The 24,953-nt window shown below is 41.9% G+C and overlaps 2 protein-coding genes across 4 annotated transcripts; both read left to right on the plus strand.

Annotated features, from left to right (window-relative positions):
* The first annotated feature begins 1,412 nt into the window (after positions 1-1,412).
* LOC102703749 (WD repeat-containing protein 11-like) lies at positions 1,413-11,721 on the plus strand. The gene is made up of 21 exons (XM_006646794.3): positions 1,413-2,556; positions 3,116-3,423; positions 3,530-3,597; positions 3,802-3,889; positions 3,987-4,168; positions 4,370-4,506; positions 4,653-4,719; positions 4,993-5,107; positions 5,259-5,370; positions 6,447-6,522; positions 6,638-6,820; positions 7,190-7,350; positions 8,020-8,122; positions 8,470-8,677; positions 8,763-9,040; positions 9,122-9,243; positions 9,333-9,477; positions 10,122-10,214; positions 10,322-10,395; positions 10,751-10,804; positions 10,887-11,721. The coding sequence occupies exons 1-21, from the start codon at positions 1,562-1,564 to the stop codon at positions 11,188-11,190; spliced, it is 3,873 nt and encodes a 1,290-aa protein (XP_006646857.2). The 5' UTR covers positions 1,413-1,561; the 3' UTR covers positions 11,191-11,721.
* A 1,372-nt stretch (positions 11,722-13,093) lies between these two features.
* LOC102704209 lies at positions 13,094-24,699 on the plus strand. Of its 3 annotated transcripts, none has more exons than XM_040520836.1 (8): positions 13,094-13,216; positions 13,373-13,511; positions 14,401-14,506; positions 14,806-14,994; positions 15,535-16,011; positions 16,123-16,206; positions 16,384-16,491; positions 24,345-24,699. In XM_040520836.1, the coding sequence occupies exons 2-7, from the start codon at positions 13,443-13,445 to the stop codon at positions 16,449-16,451; spliced, it is 993 nt and encodes a 330-aa protein (XP_040376770.1). In that variant the 5' UTR covers positions 13,094-13,216; positions 13,373-13,442; the 3' UTR covers positions 16,452-16,491; positions 24,345-24,699. The 3 variants fall into 3 exon arrangements, with proteins under 3 accessions (XP_040376770.1, XP_006646859.1, XP_040376771.1); XM_006646796.3 differs by having other exon boundaries at positions 16,384-16,476; XM_040520837.1 differs by lacking the exon at positions 16,384-16,491.
* Positions 24,700-24,953: the final 254 nt, after the last annotated feature.

Consider the following 24,953-nt stretch of genomic DNA (forward strand, 5'->3'; position numbering starts at 1 on the left):
ATGTACTAATGTTTTGTAGGTAACTATTGTATGAATTGACTATAGGTGAATTAGAGTTAGTAGTTGGTCTCACATATCATACACACACTCTGTCTGGGAGCCCGTGTATAGCTGACTACTAATATCCACCTCTTTTCTCTTCCCTCTTTATCTCTTTAATATATGTTTATAACTAACTTACAGCCTGATATTGTATCTGCTCTAAAACTAAAAAAAAGCAAGAAAATTACTTAGATAGTTTCATCACCTCGATGAAATAGGTAGACTCATCGAGAACTTCAAGAGGTTATATTGTTCGTACAAACTTCACTGTAACATCAACTGCCCTGTCCCCAACAAGCCTTAACTGTGAATTTGGATATATGTTTCTTAGGGATAGAGAAATTTAATATTAAAAATTTAAATATTGAGTTATAAACATAAGTGAAACGATGAATTTGTTCATCGTTGACGGAGCTCGTTGCTATAACGGATTGACTCTGGCGGAAGTCGAGGCAAGATATGTGTGGTATATTTTTCTTATTACAAGCATAAACAAAATAATTTATTAATGATTGAAATAATAAATCATAAAGAACTTTAAATTTAAGTATTAAAATACATATTTTGGTTTATATAAGCATATAAAAAGATGGGGTGACTATACATGATATACTGGTTGCGTCCATGGTTCATGTTTCGGTTCTACCGTCTACTGCAATAGCACGGTTATCAATGATAACCGCGAGGAATTTGTCTTCCTAATTTTGAAGTACAGATGATTTTGTCGTATTTTTCATAAAAATGGCAAAATATAAAGAACATATATCTCTTACGTGATAAATATGTAAACATAATTCTAAAAGTGTCAGCGAAGGAGTTGCGTTTTCTAAGAGTTGCAAATGATTAAATTTCCCTTGGGACGGAGGCAGCACATGAACCATTCTTAATTCCTAAAGGATTTTATAGGATTGGGGAAGCTCTGACACTTTGTTTTGAGTGAAAAAAGGAAAATTTTCTATGACAGTAATTCTACAAAATTCCTTTAAAAGATGAAGATTTCCAGTCTCATCGTTTCATTGAAATTAATGACTCGGTAACAATTAAAAAGTAATTTATAGGCAAAACTTTTATATATGTATTTTAGCTATTCCATATAAATCAAAGACTGAACAATGTAACACAATTAAAAACACAAAATAAACTTTATATTTAAGTTTTAAAATTTAAAATTTAGCTTACAAATATAAGCAGAAACAAAAAGAACTTCATTTCCCAAGCTAAACAAATTATCGTATTAGGAGTATAATCGTGTGATTAATCGTCGGCCGAGATGAACCGATACGTTCTCATGCACGAATCTGAAAGCACGCCCCGTGACCTGTCTCGTCTGTCGGGCGGGACGAACCCAGATCTCGTCTTCCCCTTCCTCCTTTCCGCCTTTCCGGTTTCCTCCCACCCACCTCACCGTACCCAAATTTCCTCGCCAATCTGAGGGAAAAAATGGTGCCTCGCCGCGCCGAGATCTGAGGCCGCGCGCCCCCCGCATCGCATCGCCCTCCGCATCCACCTCCACCGCGCGATGGCGTCCTCCGCCTCCGCGGCTTCGCGATCGCACGGGAGCACCACCGCGATGATGCTCCCGGGGCCGCCCGGCCGCGGCAACGGCGGGTGCATCGACCTCAGCCCCGCGGGGCTCCTCGCGCACGGGGCCGGGAGCAGCGTCGTCGTCTCCGACCCGCGCTCCATGCAGCTCCTCTGCGTCCTCCCCATGCCTTCCTCCTCCCTCGCCTCATTCGTCACCGCCGTCCGCTGGGCGCCCCCCGGCGCGCCGTCCCTCGCCGCGGGGCACGAAGGCGATGATGACGACGACCACCGCCCGCTCCGCCTCGCCGCGGGCGACCGCCACGGACGCATCGCCGTCTGGGACGCCCGCGCGCGGCTCGTCCTCCACTGGCTCAATCTCGACGAGACCCGCGGGGTCGCGCCCGGCACCGGCGGCGGCGTCCAGGACCTCTGCTGGGTCCACCACGCCTCCGGTTGGCTCCTCGCCTCCATCCATGGGCCCTCGCTGCTCTGCATCTGGGAGACATCCAACAACCCGCGTGTCCTCTGGATGTTCGACGCCTCGCCGGAGTACCTCTCCTGCCTCCGCCGTGACCCCTTTGACGCGAGACATCTCTGCGCGCTCGGCCTCCGCGGCTTCTTTCTCTCCGCAATCCCGCGGCCGGACTCCGACATCTCGCTCCAGGAGCACCGGGTGACCTGCGGCGCCAGTGACATTGCAGAGCTGCAGAGGCTAGAGAAGGAGATAGCGGCGCCCCCGCCCTCCCCGGCGCTTGCAGCTTTCCCAGCCTTCGCGGCGAAGTTTTGCTTCTCCCCGCTTTGGAGAAACATCATATATGTCACGTTCCCCAGGGAGCTCATTGTCTTCGACCTCAATTACAGTACGGCACTCTCTGTCACTCCATTACCCAGGGGATTTGGCAAATTCTCGGATGTTATGGCTGATCCTGATCTCGACCTGCTCTACTGCACACACATTGATGGCAAGCTGAGTATCTGGAAGCGCAAGGAGTGAGTTTACAGTCATACTTTTCACCATGTGGATACTGTAGAATTGAAATATAGAAAAAAAAACATGCCCATTAAATTGTGTACAATGTCCAAACTCATATGAACTAAATTTGCAAGAAGAGTATGGTGCTCAAGTGCACCACCGCAGAAAATTGTTATCAATAGCCTACATATATAAATGCAGAAACAAAACAGAATCCAAAATGATGCAAGTACATAGTAATAAATTCTAGATAAACTTGTAAATTCTTTACATCCATGAGAATGTCCTGATAAACACAGAATTACTATGAAGCCATCGGAGCTTCAGTTATGTTGCCATTTAAGAATAATTAGTATATGTATCTCTGTTGGTGACCATCAATCTGTTTATGAATGGACACATTATGAATAAAGTCATACATTTATTCATATCCTTGTGTTATTCACATTCTGTTCTTGGTTATTGACATATGTACTTCACAATTATGGACCAACACACGCACTATCACATTACATTTATACATAAATACATATTTATTTCTACTATATTAAGTTCCTTTCATAATTCCTTTTGTAGGGGTGAGCAAGTGCATTTGTTGTGTGCAGTGGAAGAGCTCATGCCTTCAATTGGTACAATTGTTCCACCTCCAGCTGTTCTTGCTACTACAATCTGGCAGTCAGAGTCTATTTTCCGCAACATCGACAAGCAATCACAGGATTTGGGACAAATACAGTCTACAAGTTCTGTCATCTCTGATACAAATACAAACCAAAATATGTATCAAGGGACCATGGCATATCTTACCTCTATCTCTGAAGATGGCAAGATCTGGTCATGGCATTTAACTTTTGGCAAGTCTGCATGTGCTAGCAAAGTTAAACTAGGTGCGAACCAGTGTGGTCAGTTCAGTGAAAAAGCTATTTCTGGTTCTTTCAACTGTGTAATTTACTGATGATTCCATCTCTGTCACTAATGTTGGGAAGGGACCAGGTACATCGAATCATACTGATGCTGGAATTTCCAATCCACGCTCCAATGGACTTGATTTTACCGTAAAGGTTGTGGTGTGAACTTCTTTCTTGGTTTTTACTGTTTGGGTATGTTTCCATGATTGAGCAGGAACAGTGGTTCCTTGAATTTCCTATACATAGCTCCAATATCCTAAATTAATGGGATTGAGATGGACATCAATCAATATCCCCTACTCCTGGTATTTCTGTTCTTCCTCTACATGGTTTGCTCATACATGCTATGCTCTGCAGATTAATTTGATGGGCCAGCTTCATCTTTTGTCCTCTACTGTGACTACACTAGCTGTGCCATCCCCTTCTTTACTTGCCACAGTAGCCCGTATGGCCATGACCACAACATTGTGCTATTTTCTGAAATTATATAGATTTTAAATTAGTTTCGCATTCCCATAACAGTGATTCTTTTTTATCCGAAGGTGGTGGAAACAATCCTGCACCAGCAGTACCACTAGTTGCTCTAGGAACTCAGAATGGGACTATTGAAGTTGTTGATGTTTTAGCCAATGCAGTATCAGTTAGCTTTGCTGTCCATAGCAGCACTGTCAGAGGGTTAAGATGGCTTGGAAATTCACGACTTGTTTCATTCTCATATAGTCAGGTACTCAGGTGTTTCCATGTTACTTCTGATGATGTATGAATCTTGTCTTTTATAAACCAAATACCAATGCATTTTGGTAATGGGATTGCCAATTAACATGTGGCAATCAAAGTTGCTTCATTACTGGAATCTCCAATACTGTTTTGTTTCTTGATTGTTTCCAATAGTGCCCTATGTTAATAGTCATTGATTTGACTACAGGCCAATGATAAAAGTGGAGGATACAATAATAAGCTTGTTATTACATGCCTTAGGAGTGGACTAAATCGATCATTCCGTGTACTTCAAAAGCCTGAACGTGCACCAATAAGGGCATTGAGGGCTTCCTCATCTGGAAGGTGGTTCTCTCTCCCTTACCTGTACCAATTTCTATCTGAGCCATTAACCTTTTTCAACCTTTTACCTTTTTACATTTCAATATGCATGAATTTGGCATATTTATCTCAGCTTTATTTTTCATCTCAAGCATAGTTTACTTTCTCAGGTACCTCTTGATACTGTTCCGTGATGCTCCTGTTGAAGTATGGGCTATGACAAAGAACCCCTTGATGGTATTCCTTTCTTTGCTCTGTAATTTTGCAAACTAAGAACCAGTGATTAGCTCTTGTTAGGTCAGCATCACCATAAATCCTAGTGCGTGCCTTCAAAATATTGACTTTCATGTTCCCAAATGTCATGCAAAAAGGTAGACATATTCTTTAAAGTAAACCAGGTTTCACTATGCATTATTCTAATCAGAGTGGAATTGCTTTCATACTATCTTTGGTAAATATAAATTAACATCAACGTTACAGTCATTTGCTTTTTTTTACCACTGTTTGTAGCTTAGGTCCTTGGCCCTTCCTTTTACGGTGTTAGAATGGACTTTGCCTTCTGCTCCCCGACCAAGTCAAAATGCTGCATCTAAGCAATCATCAACATCCAAGGAGCGGTCAGCAGGTATAACTACACTGACTAGCAGAATCACATTCCATGAAACATATATGTTGCCTATTTTATTCGTTTACTATCTTTCTTGGTTTTCTACTCTACCCGGGGGGCATTTTTTCCGGATTTATTGTGAGATGACTGGATCCATTCTTGCTTGCAGAGGCTACTGGTGCAGAAAGTACTGATGAAACATCTGAAAGTTTTGCTTTTGCACTAGTCAATGGTGCTCTTGGGGTGTTTGAAGTACATGGACGCCGAATACGAGATTTCAGGTAATCAAATTACCGAGGTTATTTTCCTTTTTTTTTCATTAAGACATTGTCGCTTCTATTAATAGAATTAGAAAATCTAACAAATGTCATTGACAAACACTTAATTCTAAGAAATGCCATCGACGAGCGTGGGTTCTACAAAATGCCATCATACAAAAGAATTTGTCTAAAAAATACCATCGCCGTTAGGGTTCTATCGACTTTTTCCGTTAAGTGCTATAGTGTGAACAGTGTGTTTAACGGCAAAAAATAGATAGAAACCTAATGATAATGGCATTTCTCAGACAGATTCATTTGTACGATGGCATTTGTTAGAACTCGCATTCGTCAATGATATTTCTTAGACTTAGACGTTTGTCAATGGCATTTTTTAGATTTTCTCTAATAGAGATGGGAGGGGGAAGCCTCTCTTATTCAAAAAAAAAATAAAATGCTGATGTCAGCAATTAAAAGATTGTTTTGCTTACTTTCAGTTATTATAGATGTCTAGACATGCTTTTCATTCTCAGGATGATTAGTATTTCCTGGCTATCCCAAACCAGTTGGGAGACATTTGGTGCCTTTACCGTTTAGATTTTCTCTTAAGTTTATGGCATAATGTAAAAAAATAAAGGGAAGATTGGCGCAATACCATCACAAAGAGTATATCTTTCCTTAAAAAAAGGTGTATAACTGGAACAATACCATCCAATGTGTGTGATGTGGTGGTGTGCCTGTGGATGAAATGACAGTGATAAATCAGATGGCGTTTTCGAAGTTGTTGATCTTTGTAATGGAAGTGAGTGATATTGGCTGGAAAGATTAATAAATAAGTACAATTGCCTCCTTTCTTGTGTCATGATATGAACTGAGACAAAACATTGTGTTTTAAGTCTCAGATTGAAGACTCACTTATTAAGTATAACAGACTCTAACTAAAACTGAAGTCAATGTATTGCTTTTGTCTCATTGATGAACTCAATGCAGTTTCTGTTTATATGCATGATGTAGTGTAGTTTACTTTATGTTTAAGCTTTATCACCACATTGCATGGTTATTAGATGATCCATAAGGTCACACTAACAATTGTTTTTCAGGCCAAAATGGCCCTCATCATCATTCGCGTCTGCAGATGGCTTGGTTACTGCTATGGCTTATCGCCTTCCCCATGTTGTATGTACATTATGTCATATATTTTTAGTTCCATCTCCCAGTTTTTTTTTTATGTGATGTGTTTGATTGTGGTAAATTATGACCAGAAATAATTGTTTGTAACAATTATCTTTAGGTGATGGGTGATAGATCAGGCAATATTAGATGGTGGGATGTTACAACAGGCCTTTCTTCTTCTTTTAGCACTCACAGGGAAGGCATCAGGAGAATTAAATTTTCTCCTGTTGTTCCTGGTGATCGAAGTAGAGGGCGCATTGCTGTGCTATTCTATGATAATACGTTCTCAATATTTGACCTGGTAAGTACAAACAAAGGTGATGCTATGTTATTTTCTATATCTCAGACTCATTTCTAAGAGTGTATGACACTTGCCACTGGAGTCCTACGAGCGGTTTCCTTTCTTATGATTTTTTTTATCAAACACTTCCTTTTGTTTTCTTTGGAGTAGAGAACAAAAAGGTTTTATTGTGTAGTGTGTAGATTACTATAGTCTGAGGCATAATGAATAGCTTGCGCTCTTCTTTCATCCTAATCTTAATCCCTGCATGTTTTGTTGTTCATTTTGCGATGTACATATGGTCTTTTGCTTCTCAAAATGTATGTACAACTTCTGTTATTTTTCTTGGAACTAGTTGAAACAGTACTGAGATCAGGGATTATGTTTTAGGATAGTGCAGATCCCTTGGCAAATGCCCTTCTTCAGCCACAATCTCCTGGTACCCTTGTCTTGGAGCTTGATTGGTTATCAACCCGAACAAAGAAGGATGAACCACTTGTATTATGCATCGCTGGAGCTGATAGTAGCTTCCGGCTGATTGAGGTTAACATGTATGTGATTTTAATTCTGCGTTCTATTTGTTTATTTCGTTATGCTGACTTACAGTTGTTTCAAGAAATGGCTTGTCATGTACTATTAAAATCGGGTAGCAATGTGTGTGACCAATATAATGTGTATGGAGGCTTTACTTATGCCCTTCATGGGCTGTTAAATAACTTGCTAATTTATCCGACACCTTTTTTTCATCATACTTATGAGTTCTGAAAGAACCTATGAGCATTTAGTTCCTTTATATTGTAACTTGGTTTTGCTTATAATTCTGCAGTTGACACGTAGCATGGTAGCAGCCAAACATTGAGTCAATTAAACCTGATGCTGAAAACAATCAGTTCACCATTTTGTTAGAGCATGTTAAAGAGATTGTGAACATAAGTGGTATAAGTAGATTAAAAGAAGAAAAGAGAAACCTAAGAACGATGTACTGAGCACGAAACTAGATCTAACTTTAGAAGCTGAATTGCAACCAGGCATTCAACATGAATAAGACTTGGAGTCTGTTGAAAATGGATTTAGGACACATCGTTCTATGATGCTTTAAACCTTATTAGTTTAGCACGAGGCTTATTTTATGGGTTATGGTTTGATTTCTGCTTCTGTGTTTTCCCTTTTAGAAATCATACATGTAAATTGTTGTATCTTTCTTTTTTTGTATCTACCAGGGATGCTAAGGCCAGTTCTACTCTGAGGCCAGTGACTACAAGAGAGAAGTTTAGGCCAATGCCATTGTGTCTTCCAATACTATTTCCAACAGCACATGCTTTGGTATGGCACTTATAGTTTTCAAAAAGTGATACTTTGTTTTATCATTTATCTATTATGTATCCTGCTACATACATATACATGTTTTTATTATATAATAAGGTATCTTCCTAAGGATTGTCATGATACATACGCCTTCATGTTTTTGAAAGGTTGCTTGCAGTTTTGCTTATATTCCTTTCTTCAGAGATAATTAAACCAATCACCATTTTAAAATCATTGGGCACAATAGGAGATAGTGATTGTGATCAATTTCTTCAAATAATCTTTATTATGTTGTGCATGGTGTTTCAACCTTCTTAAGGATTGACTATGAAGCACTACGCCACCACTAATGCTTTGTCTCTCAGGCTTTGAGGATGATCCTGCAGCTTGGTGTGAAGCCATCCTGGTTTGAATGCAATGGCAACGATAAATTAGCTAGTAACAGCTTTAAGGCAACACCAACAGCTTTTGGAGATCTTCGTAGTTACATGATTGAGACAACCCTGCCTCCTGTTGGTGATTCTGTAGTGGCAGAATTGCTGCTAAAAGTGTTGGAACCTTACAGAAAGGAGGGTATGTCATCAATATGTTTCTTAGTTGATGATAATATGATATAGCATAAATGACAGAGATATTTTGTTTTCTGTTGGTTGAAAAGGGTGCATTCTTGAAGATGGAAGAGCCAAATTATATTCGGCTATAGTCAATAAGGGAACATGTGCAAGGTTTGCATTTGCTGCTGCGGTTTTTGGTGATTTCCAAGAAGCACTTTTCTGGCTTCAGCTGCCTCAAGCTCTTCGTCATTACCTGGATAAATCAACTGAGAAGGGCTCAGAATCAAGTGTGCATCCTAATTCTGAGCCAGCCTCCACATTGAATAGGGCATCATCTTCAACAGAGAGATCTGTACGTGGAAATATGGCAAAAGTCGCTGAGGTAATAATTAAATCTGATGTGCAATTTCTGGCCTACATATATTTATCTACTTTTCAATGTGGTGGTTTCTCTATTGTACAGAATTCTGGACAATTAAGTGCAATGGCATTTAAGCAAGAGCAACTATGGTTCAATGCAAATGAAAGAATACCTTGGCATGACAAGCTTGATGGTGAAGAGGCTTTGCAAAAGTGTGTCCATGAGTAAGAACTGACCATGCCACTTTTTTGTTTTTCCGAAACTCAACACACACCTGCTGGATTTTATGTTTTTTACAATCTTTTGTACTTAGGCTTGTCTCTCTTGGAAACTTGGAAGCTGCGGTGTCCTTGTTACTGTCAACACCTCCTGAAGGCTCAAATTTTTACCCAAATGCATTAAGAGCAGTTGTATTGTCATCTGCAGTATCGCGATCTTTGCATGAACTTGCAGTCAAGGTGAAAGTCATTGATACAATTTTCTTCACTTTGGTACACAGCATGTTTAGAAATGATACAGAATGCCAACACCACTTATCTGTGTTTTTACACAGTACACGTGATCATATTTTGGCACAGCTTTTTTGCATGTAAAAATGCTTCAACATGATCTATATGTAAATATTTTATTCAGAGAATGTTCTAAATTACCCTAACTGGAAATTCTGAAAGGGTGTAGCTGCACACATGGGACTAGCTGGTAGTTTCTCAAAAGTTAAAAGGATTAGTGGAATACATGATTTGTTAGAATGAAATTGCTGTATTCTATAGCATTTTCTCCAACATAAAATAATCTTACACTGCTAATCTTTGATCATTTGTGCGTCCATGATTTTTCTAACCTTTCATTCTTGTTCTTGGTTTCTTGCTCATTGTAGAAACATGGAACTCTGACCAAATAATGTCCTTGGGTTCATCTTGATTTTTCCCTTTTAGTTGGTTTCAGAAATCCGTTATAAAGCTAGAAGGCACAACCCTTCATATTTAGTTTCTGAATTGGTCGTCTGCTTTGAGCTAAATGTGTTTGACGTGAAAACGTGAAAGAAAGGTGGTTTATGGCTTCTTATTCACAAAGGTCTTAATTAAGTCATGATCTCTTGTAGGTTGTCGCAGCCAATATGGTTAGAACAGACAAATCACTGTCTGGCACACATCTTCTCTGTGCCGTGGGGAGATATCAGGAAGCATGTTCTCAGGTTTTAGTATACATCTTAGCTGCTACTGCAAACGCTTTTATTCTCTTTTGTTTAACTTAAGTTTACATAATCCTGGTTGATAATTTACATATTGGGTTTTGTTTCAGCTTCAAGATGCCGGTTGCTGGGTTGATGCTGCAACTTTGGCTGCAAGTCATTTGCATGGTTCTGATTATGCAAGGTAAATTTTACCGAGGAAAATAAATGAAAAAATTGGCTGAACATGCTTGCAAATTTTATCTTCTTTTTTGTCTCAACAAACACATGCAACTCTTTGTTTGGTTTAGTAGTTGTAATATCCAGTTAGTGTATGTAACTTCTGGATTATGTTTTGGGCCCACGGGCAGTGGGTATGCTTGCTCCGAACAATGTTCATGATAATTTGGTGATATCAGGTTAATAAGCGGATATTGCTTTTCTGTAGCCAAAACTGAATGTAAATGTTTTGCTTGAAGCACTTAAAAGTGGCACAGTTTTGTTCTCCTTTTCTTTTATGTGCTATGGTAAATTTAACTTGCTGTGTGTAACTCGTGCAGGGTACTTCAGAGGTGGGCAGATTATATTCTTCGCTGTGAACATAATATGTGGAGGTATGTTCATCACTTGCAGCTACAAGAGTTAAACAAAATTGATCGCTCCTGGTATACTAACATATCTTTCTTCCTTCCACAGAGCTCTGATACTATATGTTGCTGCTGGAGCACTACCAGAGGCTTTAGAAACACTTCGTAAAAACCAGCGACCAGACACCGCGGCGATGTTCTTGCTTGCTTGCCATGAGATCTATTCCCAAATCACCACAGAATCAGAGCCTTCAGACGACACTTCGGTATCGACATCGGAGCAGAGCCGCAAGCTCCGGTTCCCTTCCAAGAATGTGGATGACGAGGACCTGGTGGCGGTCAGTGAGGTGTTCGGGCAGTACCAGCAGAAACTGATTCATGTTTGCATGGATGCTGAACCGAATCTGGATTGAGCCATTTTGGCGCCATGCCGTCATACATTGCAAATTGCGATATGGGAGGTCCTCTCCTGGATGGACAATATGCGAAGCGGAAAGAGACCTGCTGCCCCTTCTGATCTACTCTTGTAGATGTCAACATCTAGGTCTGGCTTCTCCATTTTTGTCTGGTGTGAAGCCTTTTTTTTTTTTCCTTCTACAGGATGTATGCTGCCTGTATTTTTGTCTGGTGTGTAAGGTTTTCTACGGGATGTATGTTGGCCCTTGCAAGTTTCGATCCTGGACAGAGCCGCGTTGCGCCGTATGCTACCAAACCTGCCGATGATTAGCTTTGCTGATGTGGCATTTGTACGGAGGATCTGGAATACTTGAAAGGGATAGGCATTGCAGTGTTGTATTTGTAGATGAGGACTCTTGGCACTGGACATTGTATTTATTTTTTTTGTAAGAATATATATTATATGTATACTGTTTCATAGTACTATATAAGTCACTCTGAGTTTGACTTAGACAAACATCATAACATTTTATTAAGTTTATAAAAAATACAGCAGCATCTCTAACACAAAATAAATATATAATTATATTTAATGATGGATGTAGTGGAAGTTTATTGCTATGCGATTGGTTGACATGATAAAGTACGTGGAGAAATTAAATACTATATTTTTTTCGTAATATAAGATTTATTAGATACTATCTTTATTTGATAAGATAAGATTTTATACCATTTGCTATATCCATATAGATTCTGATGAATCATTCAGTATATGAATCTAGACATAACTAAAATATCTTACGATATAAAAAGTTTCGAGCAACGAAGACGGATACATTTGCACTAAATACCAGTACTATCGTCCGTTTTAAGGTATAATTATTTCTATGTGTTTTTTCAAACTAAAATACGACATATAAGAAATGTATATTTTGAACTACAAAAGTAAAATTGCTATCTCAAAACGGGGCGGTGCTACCACATTAGGCATCAACTTTGTATACGAGTTTGCTGGCACAAAACAAAATTCCATTGGGCTTCTGCCGCTGAACAACGCAACTAACAAGCCACAAAGGCTTCCATCCAAACTAATCACCAATCTTATCCAAATCACCACTACTTATAATAATCAATACTACCGGCATTTTTTCGAGAGTGGAAGGTGGCCCCACCTCAAGCAAGCCAGCAACGAGAAGGAATCTGGACACCACCGCACCACACCACTACGCCCCCACTTGCAACATATCCTCGTCTCTTCGCTTATTTTACGCCCTTATCTTTTGCCTTGTTCATTAAAAAGCCAACGATAAATTCATAATAAAAAAATATAAATAAAATTTCATATATATATATATATATATATATTTTGTAATATAAAAGCAAATACTGAAAATAAACTATAACAAAAATCTTCTAATTAACTCTAAATTAAAAATCAAAACTAAAATTTTGACTTATAATAATCACAAACAAAGACAAAAAAAGACTAGACTGTTAAGCATAGGTGAAACTGTTTATTAATAATTATAAAATAATTAATAATTAAAACTTTTATACATATGTTTTATCATTAAAAACCAAAAACTGAAATATAACCCATAATAAAAAGGTTAAAAAGATTAATTTTTAAATTTGAATTTTAACTCATATAAACATATACGTAAGCCAAAAGAAAGATAAACATATACCTAAGCAAAAATAAGGCCGGCAAATCTTCCCTCACTCCGCTCCCATTCAATTCCCCTCCCTCTTTTTAAAATCCGGATAACGCATCATCACCGGTGAGGTGAACCCCCCGCGGATTAACAGTAAACCGCAACAACAAACAAACCACACGCGACCCGCTCCTCTCTCTCTCCCCCCGCGCGCCGTCGCCGTCGCTGTCCGAGTCGTCGTCGTCGCCGCCCTCCGCGTGATCCGGATCACGCGCGGCCGCCCCCGCCCCCGCCTCCGCCTCCGCCTCCCGCTCGCCCTTCCTCGCGCCGCTTGCGGGCGGCGTGTTTGTTGGTCTCTCTCTCTCTCCCGCGTCCCGCCCGAGCAGAGGTAAGTGGTGAGGAGGGAGGCTCTGTGGTGTTGATCCCTCCCCGTGCCGCGAAGGCGGCGGGATCGGGTGGGGGACGGCGTTGTTTTTTCCGGTGGAATCGGGCTTCGTGCGGAGCGATTGATCGCTGTTTGCGGCTGCTCTGTTCTGTTTGTCAGGTTTGGTTTGGTTTGGTTTTTGGTTGGGTTGGCGAGCGAGGGATTTGGGTTAGGGCTGGAGGAGGAGGAGATGAGAGAGGCATCAGGCATGTCCGGGGGAGAAGACGTCCGCAAGGTTTCTCGCCAGGACATACAGCTCGTGAGCACCACCGGAAACCCTGATCCCGACCTGTTCCCTCCTCTCAACTTTCGCTATGCCTGCTCTGCTGTGCTTGGTCACTGAATCGAGATTGATTTGCGCTGCTGCGTTGTTTCTATCCCTTTTTGGCATAATAATTGTCAAGTTATACGTTATCATGCAGACGCGAGGACTAACTGAAACATATGTTGCTGTATCTATGTTTTCTTTATATGTAATTATTATCTTTTATCCTTAATAATTGAATGGACTGACATGGCTGATAAATGTCTGTATTGCTTCATTATGCCATCGTTTGGGATTTTATGTACAGAGGGCTAGTTTGTTCTTTCCGAATATCTGCGACCCCATTCGGGACGTTAGTTAAAGATCATGTTCTGGAGTCACCACTACAGGTCAAAGAGATAATAGGCCAATTCTGGATAGAGCTAGGGTTTTCATCTGAAAAAAAAAGTGCATGAAGGAAAAAACATGTGGCCCCATTTATTTATTGAAACTGAAAATATCATAAAGCCAAGTTATGATGTCTGATGGCATAATTGGAAATCTTGTTGTGTGCTTCTTTCCGTTTCTGCTAGTCAAATCCTCAAATAGGCAACTGCTCTTGCTTGAGTATCTAGAGTTGTGTAAAGGCATATGCTTTTAAGTAAGAAAGAACTATTGAAAAAAAACGCAGTGTTTTCTTACCTTTGTTTATTGACCATGTAAACTACACCATTTTTGTTGGATTTCCTTTATCATTTCTTGTACGTTCTTATTTAGTTTTACTCTGTTATCAACTTGTATGAACAATTTGGTAACTTTTTTTTTGGAAACTATGTAATTCTACTTCTTCTCTGCATACTTGAAGCAATAAGTCCTCAACCCTCATACGAAAACTGTTTTACAGGTCCAGAATCTCATTGAACGATGTCTCCAGCTTTATATGAACCAGAAAGAAGTGGTTGAGACTCTATCTTTCCAGGCAAAAATTGAGCCTAGTTTTACTGAGCTTGGTAAGTAATACCCTTCTACAAAATTTCTTTTTCTTATTCTGCACACTGTCATACTTCACAAGCTAGCCGTAGGATTCATAACGAAATGTAGCATAAATATAACTTTATTGACATGTAAATTGCACCAAGCTTTAAATTCTTATGAGCCAATGGTTAATATAGAGGAGGAATATATGAGACAGTTTGAAGGACATTAATTTCATTCCACTATACTTAATAAATAACTGGCTCTCAGATTGCTCTTTTATTGGTACAAGACGAACATGTTTGTCTCTCTCTCACATCATTCTTTTCTCCAGTCTGGCAGAAACTCGAGGAAGAGAATCGTGAGTTTTTTAAAGCATACTATGTGAGACTTATGCTTAAGAATCAAATAATGGTATTTAACAAGCTCCTTGAGGATCAGTATCGGCTCATGTGTAAAGAGCAGCCTTCTGGAGTACCTTCTATGCCTCCTACTACTCCTAATGGCTCTAATGTAGGCACATGTAAGTATATTTGTTCAATATCTTTCTATGAAATGATGTTACCTTTCAGTAGTTCAACAAATCTCTCTTAAACTACTTTATTCCCAATTGATGTTAGAGACTGTTTACCCTCTTATTCTGGAATATGGCTGTTTTTCCTGTGTATATTACGATAGTAGGGTGATTTCCATTTCTTTGTATTAGCGAAACAGTATGAATAATTCATTGCATGGGCTTGCCAGTAGTATATCTTGGGGTAACCATTTAGTTTAGATGAAATGCAAGTTGCAGCATTAGCAGTTTGGCTCTTAAGATCTAGCCCTTCCCACCTTCCAAGGAGATCATAATATCATATAAAAATTGCTTTAGACCACTCTTTGTATACTAGTTACCACCGTGCTCTTAGAGTTTTCTGCTGGCAGCTCTGTTAGTTTAGAGCTGTATTTGCCTTTTACCTTCAGTCCTGAATCTAGGTTGTTGCTAAGTTTTTTTTTTGGTCAAGTCCAGATCCAATTGTAGTTTGTTCTGAGTTCTGACATAGTTCAATGTTGCCTGTCTCAGTGAATCAAAATATGTGCTTTTTGCCTGACACTACTCCCAGCACTGCAATGCCAGATAGCTTGCTACGCAATGGTAGTTCCAGCGGTATAGTAAATGGCACTCCATCCAGTGACCAATTCATCTACACTGGTAAAGTCATTCAAGGCCTTCCTAGCAGTATGGATGCTTCCACTAGTCTACTGGCAGCACATAATTCAACTGCCGGGAGGTTCGATGGAGACAATGGAACAATGATCAAGACAGAAGCAAGCTACTCAGGCAACTCTGATTTTGCTTTCTGCAACGAGAACACTTTCCTAGAACCTTGCCAGTCAATTGGGGACGCATCCGGTGGATCCTTTAGCAGCTCTGAGCTGAATGGACAGCCACTAGGTGATCCAATTCTGGACATGGACTCATCATCTTTTGGTTTCTTGAGCCAGATTCCTCGGAATTTCAGTTTTTCAGATTTAACTGAAGACTTCAGCCAAAGTGCAGGTACTTTCTCTGTGATATTAGTTATTTATATATTTTTTCAATCTTCCTTCTTCAGCATTGCTGTCAGTTGTGTAATGTATACATACAACTTTTATTTTGGGTTGTCTGCAGAGATACTGGAGAATTATGGCAGATCCCCTTTCATCCCTTCTGAGACAAATAACTTCTCAGAGTCTACTCCTGGAGAACATACAGGTTAATTATCCCCCGTCCCTTTACCTTCCTACATTTCCTGTTTATCCACCACCTCAGTACACCCAACCCCACACACCATGTAAGGCAAGCTCGACAAGATAATATTTGACTTGAGCTACAGCACTGAGGCATTGATTTAACGCTCAATCGAGCTAATGTTTCTCTTGCTATTGTCAGAAATAGGAAATAGACGGCTAGATACCATATCCGAGGGTGTTAGTTATGAAGATTTTGGAAGCGATTAATCAGATATTGATGGTACTGCTTAAGGTAACCAAATTTTAGGTAAAATCACAAATAGACGTGTTCTTTTTCTTTTTATCTCATTTAATTTCCTGGTCTTGGATTGGATTGTGTGGGTTTGTGCCAGAAATGGTAATTTTTAACTGTAACTCTTAAGTATTTATATCCTTACTAGCTGAATGCCCGTGCTTTGCGATAGATAAAAGAAAATATATTATAATATTGCCTCAAATAAATAAAAGAATATTTTCCATGAAACGTGTTACCCATCGTTTTGCCATAGGCAATATTTGCTTTAATTTGATTTTATATGTGGCGATCCATTTAAGTATGATTCTTTTTTAATATTATCAAGGGGTAATTTGCCAAATTTACACTGGGAATAGGTGGGATGGCAGATTCACTGCCACCACCACCACATTTTAAAAGAGTATAGATTGGTACGCTCCATATTTAAGCTGTAATTTGTGGAATGTCTTCACATGTCTGTGTGAGAACATTCAGCAGAAATCATCTTGTCTTGGTGAGATTCTGCCTTTCAGGCCAGTGACCATTGTCCCTTTACTTGTTTATTATCCTAAGCACAAAAAAAACTGGATCTAAATTATTGCATCATGAGACAGTTGATATTGTGACTGGTAATAAGCATAATGCGTTTGTCACACTCGCACACTGTTATTGCACCCTTAGGCATTTTATCCAAAACGAGCTTCTTATTCCTCGTACTATGCTGAAGAAGGTTGTAGCTGGATGTTAGTCCAATACTCCACCGTTAGGCACTCAGCTAGGCATCTCAGCATGCATCCTCTACAGTTACATGAGCTCGGTAGTTACTAGAGTTGGTGCTTGTGGTTCCTCTGTACAAAAGGATGAAAAGCAATTGCATTTATTTTCAACTTGAGAGCTAGTCTGAGCAGGAAAAACAAAACAGAGTAATTTAGAAATGGAATGATCAGCTTCAAGAATACATGGCATGCTCTTAACTCACTGAGTAAAGAAAAATCATCAGAGCTGTTACCCTCTATGTTAACCGTTAACACAATATAACTTTAGATGGTAAAGGAAACTATTCTTTGAATTTTTTTTTTGGACTTCGTGGTGTCATCAGCCTTGTGGATTGTTGTCACGTCCAGAAGTTCCTCACACGAATTTCTGAACTTAATTGTGTATTAAAATCCCTGTTCAGGACCAGCTAGGGTACACAAAAAAACAATGTTGATTACATAACCATCGTTCTTAGAAACAACTGAAAATAACACTTATTCTAACGAAAAATGCAGCGGAAAGAAAGGTAGACTAGCTCCAGCGGGTACGGCTCCAGTCCACAGGCAAAGCTTCGACGGCAGACCAGCTCACTCCTGAGAGTCACCTCCATCGTATTCCACTTCTAACTCTGGAGGGGGAAATTGGACAAGACTGAGTACAAACCATCGTACTTAATAAGTAGCACGGAAAAGAGGGTAATAAATGATACATAAGGATCATCAAGGACATACTTAGGATTAGTTGCAATAAAGCAGCACTTAAATAAATAACAGAGATTAAACCGAATAAAGGTAATTAAATACATTAAAGGATAAGTAAATAACAATTGTAAAATACCACAACACTGTCCAATGTTACACCACGTTGCAACAGGCCCAACCACTACTCAACGTTACACCACGTTGCAGTAGTCCCAAGCGAAAACCAGTTTACCCAGGTCATTAAAGGTTCAACTAATCGTAGTGAAGCTGGCAGCTCACCCTTAACCGTGGGCATGACTATTCGAATAGATTTTACTCTAATCAGAGGTGTACTACTGTACCCACAAGACATAGTCCCACTACACTTGAACGTGCGTCGACATACCACCATGGCATACCAGAAAGGGAACTATGATAGAACCCGTCGCATAACCCTCCCTATTCAATCGCATCACACTTCAGGTTTCGCCCCCTCCTTTAAATCAAGTCGAGCAACCCCCTCTTGTGCCTAGGTAAATCCGGAAGCAACATAGGCCATCGTTACACCACGAATCCCATCCATACTCCATCACGTTCACCCTTGCCTGGGTACGTCGAATAGTTCGCAATTACACTCCAAATCCTACTGTTGCCCATTCTGGCTTGTGGTTAGCACGGAAATAACTTCCAGGGTTTCCTGCGAACCGGTCCTTAATTATCATGGGTGCGACTCTCAAAACCAAGCACCCACGACCCACCATTAGCAATATTTTGGTTGGCATTAACCCGAACCGGGTAATGAATCATTATTACAGCTATTCAGAGCTAATCATGATTATTAAATGATCCCATGAGCTACTTGATCTAAGCACGGCTAAGCATTAACCTAGGCCTAACTCTAGTCAAGTTACCCTGGTCTAGCATGAATAAAGTTGGGTAAACAACGACATAACAATAGGGATTACCCGGAAAATAAATATAGTAAATACTTTAATTAAAACAATGCATATTTGAATAAATAAAGCGGGGAATTTGCAATAATAGGTTCAATATGATCAAAGATGAGTGCCACTTGCCTTGCTCTGGCCCCTGGGGTACTTCGGCGACGATCTCGAAATAAACCGGCTCTTCGGCGGAGTCCAAATCTAAGCGACAAAGCACAAAAATAAATAAGATAGGCACAAACTCTACTGAAACAGTAAAAGAAAGTATTTTTAATGGATTCTTGATAATTTTATGAATTTAATGAAATTTGAATGGGCCTAAACGGAGACTAGATGAATTACTTATGAATTTTAGAAGTTTTTTGGGTTTTTAAACTAAACAGAAAAGTCCTAAATCAATTATTACGCAATTAAATGGGGTTGTTGACGTCAGCGGAGGAGAGAGGTGGCGGCGCTGACAAGTGGGGGCCACCTGTCGGTGGGAGAGAGGGGAGACGGGTGGATGACAGGTGGGACCACGGGGAAGGAGAGAGGAAGGGGAGGGCGGCGGCTGTCCCGTGGGCCCCACGGGAGGAGAAAGGGTGAGAGGGCGGCCGACGACTGACGGGTCGGGCCCACCGGCCAGAGAGAGAGGGGAGAGGGAGAGGAGGCCCGGCCGGTGGGGACCACTGGTTGGTGACCCGGGGCAGAGAGGGGAGGGAGAGGAGTTCGGCCGGGAGAGGAGGGAAGCGGCGGCCGGCCGAGCGGGCGGCGGTGGGCGGCGACGGCGACGGCAATGACCCAGCGGGCGGCGGCGCGACAGCCGGCGACGGAGACGGCGTCCGCGCCGAGAGGAGGGCGACGTCGGCTCGGGGAGGGCGACATCGGCGGCGCGACAGGAGGGCGGCGGCGTTCCGGCGGCGACGGGGTTGCGTCGGCAACGACGAGGCGAAGGTGGTGACGGGCGGAGGGGCGGCGACGGCCGGGAGACGGCGCGTGGCGCCCGGCGACGGCGCGGTGGCCCGACGACGGCGGCGGGAGGGAAAAAGAGGAGGGGAAAGAGATGCGGATGCTCACCGGCGGCTTTGAGGGCGGCGGTGAGACGGCATCGAGCGGGAACGGGCGGTGACGGCTGGCGGCGCGCGAGAACGGAGACGGCTCGCGAGATCGATCGACGGTGGCAATGTTGGGTGCGACGGCGGTCGGTGGCGGAGGGGAAAAGGTGAGCGGCGGCGTGAGGCGGCGGGGTATTTATGGCGCGGGGAGGCCGGCTAGGGCTGAGCGGCAGGGGGAGACCGAGTTGGGCGCGGCGACGGATTCGACGGTGGTGGTTGCAACGGCGGCGCGCGGAGTTCGGCTCGTCTCCGGCAGCGGCGCGGGCTCGGTTCGACCGGGAGGGAGGCGAAGCGGACTTCGCGCGGCGCAGGCGCCGCTGGGCCGAGGCGGAGGCGGGAGTTGGGCCGAACGGTGGCCCAGGAGGAGGAGGGGGAGCGCGCGCGGAGGGAAGGTGGAGGCCGGTGACGGCTGGGCCGGCCGAGCGGGGAGATGGGCTGGCTCGGCTGGGCCGGCCCGGGAAGGGAGAGGGGAAAAGGAAAAAGAAAAAGAGAGGGGAAGAAAATTGGACTCCGGCCCAATTTGAGTTTAAATCCAATTAATCGATTTGCGAACCTCGATTTATTTAAATTAATCTCTTTAGAGGGATTTTTCCTGAGTTAATAAAGCCAATTATTATTTACGAATTTCTTTTACGAATTTAGGCTTAGGATTAAACTCCGGCTGTGACAAACCTACCCCTTTAAACGGAATCTCGACCCCAAGATTCGGAGGTGCTGGCGAAGAGGTGTGGATGGGCGGCCTTGAGCTCATCTTCTCTTTCCCATGTCGCTTCTTCTTCTTAGTGGTGACTCCACTGAACTCTGCAGAATCTGATCACACGGTTCCGAGTCTTCCTTTCACTGGTTTCCAGAACCCGTGCTGGTTTCTCCACATAAGTCAGATCTTCCTGTAAATTGATGTGCTCGGAGTTGGTCTGTTCTTCAGGCACACGGAGACACTTCTTGAGTTGTGACACATGGAAAACGTCATGGATTCCGGCCATGTTAGCAGGGAGTTCTAACTGATACGCAACTTCTCTCCTGCGTTCCACTATTCGGTATGGTCCCACAAACCGTGGTGCCAACTTTTCTTTGGTGTGAAACCGGTTTACTCCTCGCAAAGGTGTGACGCGGAGGTACACATAGTCTCCTGCTTTGAAGGCTAAGTCCCTTCGACGATTATCCGCATAACTCTTCTACCTGGTTTGAGTTGTTTTCAACCTTTCACGGATTATTCTAGCTTTTTCTTCCGCCTGACTTAAAACCTCAGTCCCAAAAACTTGACGTTCTCTTGTTTGATCCTAGAAGAGGGGTGTTCGACACTTTCGTCCATACAAAGCTTCAAACGGTGCCATCTGCAAACTGGCTTGGTAACTGTTGTTGTAAGAGAATTCCGCATACGGCAAATTCTTATCCCATGCTCCACCAAAGTCGAGAGCGCAAGCTCTGAGCATGTCTTAAGAATCTGGTTTACCCTTTCCGTCGGACCATCTGTCTGCGGATGATAAGTTGTACTGAAATTCAGTCGGGTTCCCAATTCTTCTTGCAACTTTTCTCAAAACTTTGAGGTAAACTGACTTCCTCGGTCAGAAACTATCTTTTTAGGTACTCCATGTAGACACATGATCCTAGCCAAGTAAATCTCAGCTAGTCTTTTCCCTGAGTAGGTAGTGTGAACTGGTATGAAATGGGCGACCTTTGTCAATCGATCAATGATTACTCAAATCGAGTCATGATCGGCAGCAGTCCTCGGTAAACTAGTGATGAAATCCATCCCGATTTCTTCCATTTCCATTCTGGAATCTAAAGAGGTTGCAACAGTCCTGCTGGCCTTTGGTGTTCTGCTTTGACTCGTTGACAAACATCGCACAAGACGACATACTCTACAATTTCTCTCTTCATACTGACCTACCAAAACTTTTCTTTGAGTTCTTGATACATTTTTGTACTTTCGGGGTGGATAGAGTACTGGGTTTGATGAGCCTCTTGAAGTATCAACTCCTTTAGTTCCTTGTTATCGGGTACACACAACCTGTTTCCCATCCAGATTGTTCCATGTTCATCTTTTGAAAAATCTCGAGCTTTACCAACTCGCATATTTTTCTTTAGTTCGGCTATCTCCGGATCATTTGCTTGAAACTGGCGAACTTGATCCACAAATTTAGTCGTTCAAAGTCCTGCTGTAACTGCTCACAAACTATCGTTGACACCGCAACATTGTAGTAATTCTTCCGGCTTAAAGCATCTGCAACTACATTTGCTTTGCCCGGATGATAATGGATACTTAAATCATAATTCTTGATCAATTCCAACCATCTTCGCTGGCGAAGGTTCAAATCCGGCTGTGTAAAGATATACTTTAAGCTCTTATGATCCGTATACACTTCACACTTGTTACCAATTAGGTAGTGTCGCCATATCTTCAGGGCATGCATTACGGCTGCTAGTTCCAAATCATGTGTCGGGTAGTTACCCTCATGCGGTCTCAACTGACGAGAGGCATAAGCAACCACCTTTCCTTCTTGCATCAGCACACATCCAAGCCCTGATCTGGATGCATCACAGTAAACCCGGAAGTCTTTCGCCTGATCTGGCAAAATCAGCACTGGAGCTGACACCAATCTCTGCTTAAGTTCCTCAAAACTCTTGGTGCACTCGGCAGACCACTTGAACTTCTCTTCCTTTTTCAACAATTGTGTCATTGGCTTGGCTATCTTCGAGAAATTCTCAATGAACCGGCGGTAATAACCCGCAAGTCCTAAGAAACTTCTGATCTAGGAAACCGTCTTAGGCGGGCTCCACTTTGTGACTAACTCCACATTGTTAGGGTCCACTGCTACTCCTTGAGCATTGATCACATGACCTAGAAACTTCACTTCACGAAGCCAGAAATCACACTTACTGAACTTGGCATACAACTGATGCTCTCTTAGCTTCTTTAGCACTATCCTCAAATGTTGACCGTGCTCTTCTTCTGACTTGGAGTAGATAAGGATGGCATCAATGAAGACCACCACAAACTTGTCCAAGTATTCCATGAACACCTTATTCATGAGATTCATGAAGAACGCTGGGGCATTAGTAAGTCCAAACGACATTACCGTACATTCATACAAGCCGTAGCGAGTAGTGAATGCCGTCTTGGGAATATCTTCTTCCCGAATTCTCAACTGGTGATACCCTGATCTCAAATCGATCTTGGAGAAAACTTTGACCCCCTTCAACTGATCAAACAGATCATCAATCCTTGGCAGAGGATACTTATTCTTGATGGTGACATCGTTCAAAGCATGATAGTCCACACACATTCTCTTGGTTTTGTCCTTTTTCTCAACAAAGATAACCGGGGCACCCCAAGGCGAGGTACTCGGTCGGATGTAACATTTCTAAAGTTGTTCATCCACTTGCTTCTTCACTTCTGCCATCTCATTGGCTGCTATTCTATAGGGTCTCTTATAGATTGGTGCAGTTCTAGGTACCAAATCGATACGGAACTCGATCTCTCTTTCTGGCGGCATCGTCGTGAGATCATCTGGAAACACCTCCGGATACTCACAAACCACTGGTATGTCTTCCAACTTCTTTGGATCTTTGACTGCTTCTGCTGGATGCTCCTCTGCTTCCACCTGATTTAGGCTTGTTCCGATCCCCACAGACTCTCGTGACTGATAAGTCACGACTTCACCTTCCACACTGACTAAGGTGATGGTGCGCTTGGCACAATCAATCACTCCCTGGTGCTTGGTAAGCCAGTCCATTCTCAAAATGACATCTAGGTTTTTAGACTCAAGAAGGATAAGATTGGCAGACTGCGCTGTTTCGATTTCTATAGGCACGTTCGGACTATAGCTGACCGAGGTCATGCTATTTCCTGGGGTACTAACCTGCATTGGGTTTTTAAGTTCCTCCTTTCTTAACCCGTGCAATCCCACAAATTTCTTTGAAACAAAGGAATGCGTAGCACCAGAATCAATAAGCACTGTAGCAGGTACGGAGTTGACAGGAAACATACCCAGTATTACTTCTGGCGCAGCCTATGCTTCTTCTGCAGTGGCGTGGTGCAGAATTTTAAATTAATTTGTTTGGCCAAATTTTATACTTCTGCAATTTGAGTTTAATTCCAGTTAATCGATTTGCGAACCTCGATTTAATTAAATTAATCTCTTTAGAGGGATTTTTCCTGAGTTAATTAAGCCAATTATTATTTGCGAATTTCTTTTACGAATTTAAGCTTAGGATTAAACTCCGGCTGTGACAATTGTGGAGGATAAGGTGGTGGTGGTGTGGCAAGATGATGGAGATGAGGGTTTGCCTAGAGCTTGCCCTCTCTTTTCCTATTCTTGAATAGCTAAATAACTTAATAACAAAGTGTTGTCTATAAGCTGGTTTAACTTGAAGGCTAACTTGATTCGTCATTTTCTATATCTATGCAGGTTGAGCAGAGTGGTGCATCACTTTTGTACATAGTAGTTTGGGCAAGCGAGTCTCTATATTCATGGCCATGGAACTCAGCTAATTTCGTGGAAATTATTGCTTTGTCAGTTTTAGGTATTGTTCTGTTGCGGACTACCAGCTTCGATGACTCGTACGAGAATATTTCATGGCCTAATAATGTGTCGCATTGACTGATGCAAGAAACCTGTGTTCGTATACCATTGCTGATGATATTGTAGAAGTTAGTATTAGCCGTGGTTGGAAGCTCTACATTAAACATTTCGTGCTGTTGCAGTTCCTGACTTGCTGTGTAGCGTGTACATGATGGTTAATTAAAATTTTCATTGTGTTGTACTTCCTGTGATTGGCCGTAAATGTTGCTCTCTTCGGTTACCCAGAGTTCCGACTGAAGAGTTTGTATTAGATTCAGTATTGGAGAAGGTAAAGCTTTTCGTTTAAGTTACTGTCAGATTGATGAGCTCTTGGGAGCTTTTTATACTACTCAGTACTCGATATACGTTGGTTATTATACACCACCATATATCACTACTTGGGGTTGATCTTTTGGCTGTTTAAAGGTAAAACAAAATATAATTTGTGAATGAAAC

This window comes from Oryza brachyantha, chromosome 2 (genome assembly GCF_000231095.2).
Source record: "Oryza brachyantha chromosome 2, ObraRS2, whole genome shotgun sequence".
In the NCBI taxonomy this organism is placed as follows: Eukaryota; Viridiplantae; Streptophyta; class Magnoliopsida; order Poales; family Poaceae; genus Oryza; species Oryza brachyantha.